Source organism: Pararge aegeria, chromosome 11 (assembly GCF_905163445.1).
Source record: "Pararge aegeria chromosome 11, ilParAegt1.1, whole genome shotgun sequence".
Taxonomy (NCBI): domain Eukaryota; kingdom Metazoa; phylum Arthropoda; class Insecta; order Lepidoptera; family Nymphalidae; genus Pararge; species Pararge aegeria.
In genome coordinates, this window is record NC_053190.1 from 243,327 (window position 1) to 249,565 (window position 6,239).

A 6,239-nucleotide genomic window follows, 5' to 3' on the forward strand; every position below is an offset into this window, starting at 1 on the left:
TACGGTAACTTATAAACGTTTGTGTGATTTTTTTTAAGTGATAAGGTTAGTAAAAATTCATTAATTATTTTAAGATGGAATTATATTAATAGATTTAAGTTATTAATAGATTTAAGTTATTAATAGATTTTACCTGGAAAAGGTATTTAGATAACAGAGACGGCTATGATTGTTCTCATAATGTTGAATTACGAGATGGGTGTTACAGATATCATTTAATCGATTTGTGGATTATCAGTGACATAGTAAGATGTTCACAAGGCACACCAATATCCCGGAATAATTGATCAAATCCCCTATAACTAAGAAGCTGCCGAGCGTTGTGACATCTTCGACGCTAAATCTGGGTATGTGCTTTTACTAAATTAGTATTACATAGAATTAATTTCGTGCAAAACGCCTCGCGCTCGCCACTCTCCGGCGCCGTGTGCAAATAAAAAGGGCTCACCATTACATCCATGTTTATTTCAAGTCATCGATAACATGTCTTTGTACAATACATATACATACAACTAATTGACTATATTAAGACTTCTTAAAAATATGTTAAACTCTGGAATATGCACTTATATTTTAATAATTAGAATAATAATAATAAAAAATGGAAATTTTAGAGAATCGTTTGTTACACTTAATACCCTTACAACTATGTGCACCACAGTTCCCTCCGACGGGTGCTCGGTTCGTGAATGCTAGTCGGCGCGCGCGGCTAGCCCTGCATGATGAGGTGCACGAAGTTCTCGTAGTTGATGTTGCCCTGCGAGTCCTCCTGCCCCTGCAGCAGCTGCTCCACCTGCGGGCGCGCCGCTTGTACTTGTACTAGGCCGGGTGCTTCTTGGAATACGGTACTATGCTTTGTCTAATTTAGGATGACAATTTTTTCACGCCCGGGCGTGTATAAATTCAAATTTATACACGCCCGTCGAGCTTCGATTTTTTCCGGTAAAATATAATACAGATATTGTCGTACTGCATTGCCGGGCACGCACTTAGCGCATGCCACTCAATCAAAAATCGCTTTTGCAATCAAATAAATTGAGCATTCAAGTAACACAATTATTTAAACATATTAAGCTATTTTGTAAATTTTAAAGTTTACTTATTATTTTAGTTTAAAAATAATGAGAAATTATTACACATGCATATTGCCAGTCGTGTAGCATATATGCGAATAATTTAATCAAAAAAGGAATGATATATCAAATATTTTGTATCATAAATTATAATCTGACCATACCGCATTGCAATCGTTAATAATCGAATTATTCTTAATAATTTACTTCTGTGAGCTGTCAAAATTATCATCCCAAATTAGACAAAGTATAGGTATTTGCCTATTCCACACATTTATTGCATGCCCAATAGCTCAAAGCAGATGTTAGTGCTTTACTCCCCATTTTTTGTACTTTAATTGCAATTATCTGCAATTAACTTAAGTAAGGCATTAAAAAGGTGCTAACATGGTGGTAACATGAACATCATAAAGAAAAAACCATTGCACAGATATGGTAACAAATCTATTGGGAATTATTTTAAATTATTAGTAAAGTATAATTCGCTTTTAATTTACTAACTTTATCTTTTTACGTCTGCTGTAGCAAACTGCAATTATTTTGAATATTGCTTAGAGTTACGGTAGGTCGGATAGATGAGAGGGTCTGTCGATATCCGGGAATTAATAAATCACTATGTATACAACATGTAGATGAAATGCGAAATAATACTTCACTTTAGAAGTACATTATGTACTGGCTCTGAGACTTATCTGTGCAACCGAGAACCTAATAGTTTTTGAGTAAACCTGCCATCGTTTTTACTGAAAGAAATAAGATAAAGTCCTAACATCACATGCACAATTAAAAACATGTGACTCCTGTTACTTTATTGGGTACACGTCGCGTAGCGTAGGTACTATGCAAGTGTCGGCCTTTTATCTTCAATAGGGTTATCACAAGTAAACACTTATAATGTTTTTATTTCGTTGGTATGGAAAAATCAAAATGTCTCTTTTGATTTAATTTTTTATGAGTGATTCCTTTTGAAATATACTTATGCATCATTCAATATTATTTCGTAATTCTGCTACACGTTGCATAATAATATAACAAATAGATAAATATTCCCTATCGTAGTAGAGTACCTCGTCATCACTGAGTTTCTCCCCCAGGGTGGACAGCAGGTGGCGTAGCTCGGCCGAGGAGATGAAGCCGTTGCCGTCCTTGTCAAAGTGTCGCAACCCTTCAATGAAGTCGTTGGCCGTGTCTCCGCTGCGGGCCTTCGATATCGCCTGCAACAAATCATTAACCAGTAATGTTATTTTCATCCCACTAGCAATGTTTTGATATATAATAGAATTACTTAGATATTTGTTTATAAGTACGAGGATGTAATCCCTAATGTAAATCCTAAACATTTGGGGGCAATAATCACAAAGATTCACAAGTCTAATGATACTGATATTCTTGTGGCTTTTCTTGTGCATAATGGTAATAAACATTTATGTTCTTGTAAGTAGAATAATTAGTAGTCGAGAATAATAATATTTTTAATTTTATTTAATTCATATAATTGTAGTCTTTATTTGTTTATTTTTAACAAAATACGTTATACATAAACAAATAAACTTTCAAGCATACAGCTAAAGCAAGTGTGATTCATTTGCTTAAACAAACAACTCTATACAGTTGGAAGTTCTTGTGTATAATATCGATTAGCTTGTACCCTTGTGGCTTTGCTTGCATGGTAATTTGATAAAATTTGTCAGTAGGAATAAGACATCAGTACCTTGTGTATTCATGGTCGACCGTGAACACAGAACATGGTTGTCCATGAATGCAGAACAGTGCACTATTTAATGAGCTTGTGTATAAATAAAAATGAAATGAAAATTAAAAAAAACGTTTACTAACAACTAGCTTCTACCAGCGACTTCGTCTGCGTGGACTTCAGAATTGGATCTAAAGCTTAGCTCGTTAAAAATTTTTAATCCTACCACGGGAACAATTTGAGAGATCGGTATAGTAAGTCCTTTTCCATTTCTTTTGTACAGTTGGTGGCATGCATACAACATTTCAAAGCTCTCTGCCCGCGGCTTAGCTCGTAAACAATTTTAAAGTTTCCCTCAGGAACTACTTAAGGAATCGGGTTAAAAGGTAGCTATGTTCTTTTCCATGTCAAAGACTACATGTATGCCAAATTTCTTCCAAATCCGTTTTTGCGTAATGGAGTAACAAACATCTACACTTACACATTTATAATCCCTACTAATATAATAAATGTCAATGTAAGTTTGTTTGTTACGCTTTCACGCAAAAACTACTTAACCAATCCTCATGAAACTTTGTACACATATTCTTGGAAGTGTTAGAAGTTAGAAGTAATATAGGATACTTTTTATCCTGACATTAAGCTTGGTTCCTTTGGGAGAGGTGATGAAAGTGTTTGACGATTTTACACCATAACTCTGACAAATTATAACCAATTTAAATAATTATTTTGTACTATAGTGGTTATAATATATATTTAATTTTGCCCAAACTTTGTGCTGATGAATGTGGTTGGAGATAGAGAGATACTGAATACTTTAAATTTTTTTAGAACTACACCTAAATTGAATGCCACATCAAAAAACAAATCAAACGCAGACGAAGTCGCGGGCAACAGCTCGTATTATATATATTTCTGTTGTCCCCACACTAGGCAAGCCTGTATTGTGGGTGCCTATTCAAGTTTACAATTCGTTTACTTTTCTCTCGGTCATCGTAAGTTTTTTCACAATAAAATAAAATAGGTAATGATACACTATTTGTTATCTGATTCACATAGCTACTATTTTTATTTATAAAAACCTTAAGCTTTATGTGCAAGGAACTTATCAGTTACTCATACGTTAAGGATATGAGCCAAGAGGTTATTTTAGATTTGACTTCTTCAACAGAACATTTTCTTATTTTACACAAGTGAACTATCTTATTATAGAAAAATGAGACTATGACCGAAATGTTTGGCAAAACAACTATTAACTTTAGGACAGGGGATCTTAAGGACGCACTGTTAAGCAAGCTCCTGTAATCTCTTGATGTTATTACTGATTTGTGTACTTTGGAAGCTAGCTAGAAGAAATATATAATTGACGCACAGTCAGGACATTGCTATTTTGGTACGGTTGGGTGGAGGGGTATGTGTAAGGCTTATTCAGCATTGTTTTAAGCACTGACTGTTGGGCTCTTTCCAGCTGTATCAAGTCGGTTTTTGCTGCACAATCCCACAACAAAAAGCTACACTATCGCATTAGGGTTAAGTATTCTGTAAGGATAGTGTTAGAATAAGAATATAAATAAATAAATAAATAAACATTAAACAACAGGGGACTATTGATTGATGTAGGGCGAAGTTAACCCTCCTTAAAGTTTCTAAAGTAGCAAAATATCCTTCCATTAACTGCTAAGACATGTATAGGACATTGATAACATGCCACATTTGATTGCCCAAGTTAGAAGCACACCTTTAGAAGTGCTAAGCAACAATATCTAGGCTTTGAGTAAACTACTTTATTAAGAACATCCTTATTATTTTGTTTCATAAAGAAGTGGTGAAGGGGAACTATTTTTCAAGCAAATAGTCAATTATCTTAAATGTCACTTGAGAATTTATTGTTTTATATTTAATAAAGTAATTATGTTTCTTTGTTTGGAGATAAACACCAACTATTGTCCTTCGATAGTTGGAGTAACGAAAGGAATTTTCCTGTAAACTACCTGTGGGAATTTTATGTTTTTCTAGGAATAAAAGAGACCTATGTTACTCTCTTATAATATATATTATGTTAGGATTAGGATTGCAACCCTCTTGGATATATTAAGGCTGTACATATAATTTGAAGTTTCACAAAGTTGTGGTATCTATGCCCACCAATAGATTGAAATAGGTAGTGCAAAAGTGATTGGACAACACCTACATATTAATTAAGTTTGTTAATTATGGCCACCAACCCAAGTATTGTAGCAGTAAGGTGAGTCTAAGCTTTTCTGTGAGCCCAGCTGCTGTTGAAGGTTGTTCAGGTTTATGATGATGATGATGGCAATGTTTACTGTACCTGGTATATCGGCAGGAACACTTCAAAAGAGATCCTCTCATCAGGCTTCAGGTGAAGTGTGCACTTCTTGACATCCGACTCAGTAGGGTTTTGCCCCAGCGCGCGCAGGGCGTCCCCGATCTGCGCCACGTGTATTTTGCCATCGCCACGCGAGTCGAACAGCTGGAATGCCTCCTGGAACTCTGAAACACAAGCCCTCTAGTGTTACTGCCACTGCCACCGGCGGAGCAGCCAGCTAGGAGCCTGTCAGTACCTTCCACGGAGGTGAGCTTGAGCTTGGCGGGCGGTTCGTACGAGAACATGTCGCGCGGACAGCGTCGCTTGGTGCACTGCGTGTCGCGCGGCGGCGGGCGACCTCCACGCAAATGTTTAAAATACAAACCATATAAGGAAACTAGGGCGCTTGCAAAAGTCGACGCTTGCAGTGAGATCGCTGATTGACATGAGTCACAGGGCACTGTGCGACGCGCCCGCTTGCCCGCTGAGTGGCAGCCGATACTGCTTCTGGCGGCATTGCCCACACCATCGAGATAAAACGTAATTTACTGAGGGAACAATAGACTAATGACTAAAACAAGATTCTTTGAAATGACTCACCCGCTAATTGGTCTTCGGAATAGCCAGCCTGCAAGCAAATTATAACGGTTAATGGTTATTTATTGAATACATTCAAAAATAAAAGTTAGTTTTAAATTATTTTACCATTTTGGAATAAATTCTTTTACAAAAACAATAAAAATAATTAATTTAGGTTTTGTCTACCAGCTAATGGTAACTGTCAATGTCAAGTGTCAACTGTCAAACGCAAGTCAACTGTCAATGTTGCTAAAATTTAGACACCTACACTGGCTGCACTGGAAGTAGGTGGCTGGCTCGTGGCTGGTATACATGGCTGATGTCTTATAGAAAAAAAAACTATATTATTATATATTTAAAATAATTTAGATACTAATAATATGAAATATTCGCTTTCATCCTTCGTTTCGTTTGTACCAAGTTAGATCCCTGGCACGACGATCTTTGACTTTGAAAGTTAGTTGCTCTTTATTCCTTTCCCGGTGGTTGGCCGGTATTAATAATGTTGATGATATTAGTAAAGTGTTACGATAGCAACATATTAAATGAAATCAATGAGTTAAATTAT

At 36.0% G+C, this 6,239-nt stretch overlaps 1 protein-coding gene across 2 annotated transcripts; it reads right to left on the reverse strand.

Moving 5' to 3' along the window:
• Positions 1 to 444: 444 nt before the first annotated feature.
• On the reverse strand, positions 445 to 5,890 carry LOC120627765 (myosin-2 essential light chain). Of its 2 annotated transcripts, XM_039895792.1 has the most exons (5): positions 5,798 to 5,890; positions 5,693 to 5,720; positions 5,096 to 5,277; positions 2,141 to 2,287; positions 445 to 793 (listed from the first exon to the last, which is right to left on the reverse strand). In XM_039895792.1, the coding sequence occupies exons 1-5, from the start codon at positions 5,798 to 5,800 to the stop codon at positions 710 to 712; spliced, it is 444 nt and encodes a 147-aa protein (XP_039751726.1). In that variant the 5' UTR covers positions 5,801 to 5,890; the 3' UTR covers positions 445 to 709. The 2 variants fall into 2 exon arrangements, with proteins under 2 accessions (XP_039751726.1, XP_039751725.1); XM_039895791.1 differs by lacking the exons at positions 5,693 to 5,720; positions 5,798 to 5,890 and adding an exon at positions 5,349 to 5,621.
• Between the last annotated feature and the right edge of the window lie 349 nt (positions 5,891 to 6,239).

Coding starts and splice junctions, on each gene's coding strand:
- LOC120627765 (XM_039895791.1), bottom strand. CDS start 5,397: ATGTTCTCGTACGAACCGCCCGCCAAGCTCAAGCTCACCTCCGTGGAA. Junction 5,278..5,348: donor CAAGCTCACCTCCGTGGAAG/GTACTGACAGGC, acceptor CTTGTGTTTCAG/AGTTCCAGGAGGCATTCCAG. Junction 794..2,140: donor AGAAACTCAGTGATGACGAG/GTACTCTACTAC, acceptor GCGCGCCCGCAG/GTGGAGCAGCTGCTGCAGGG.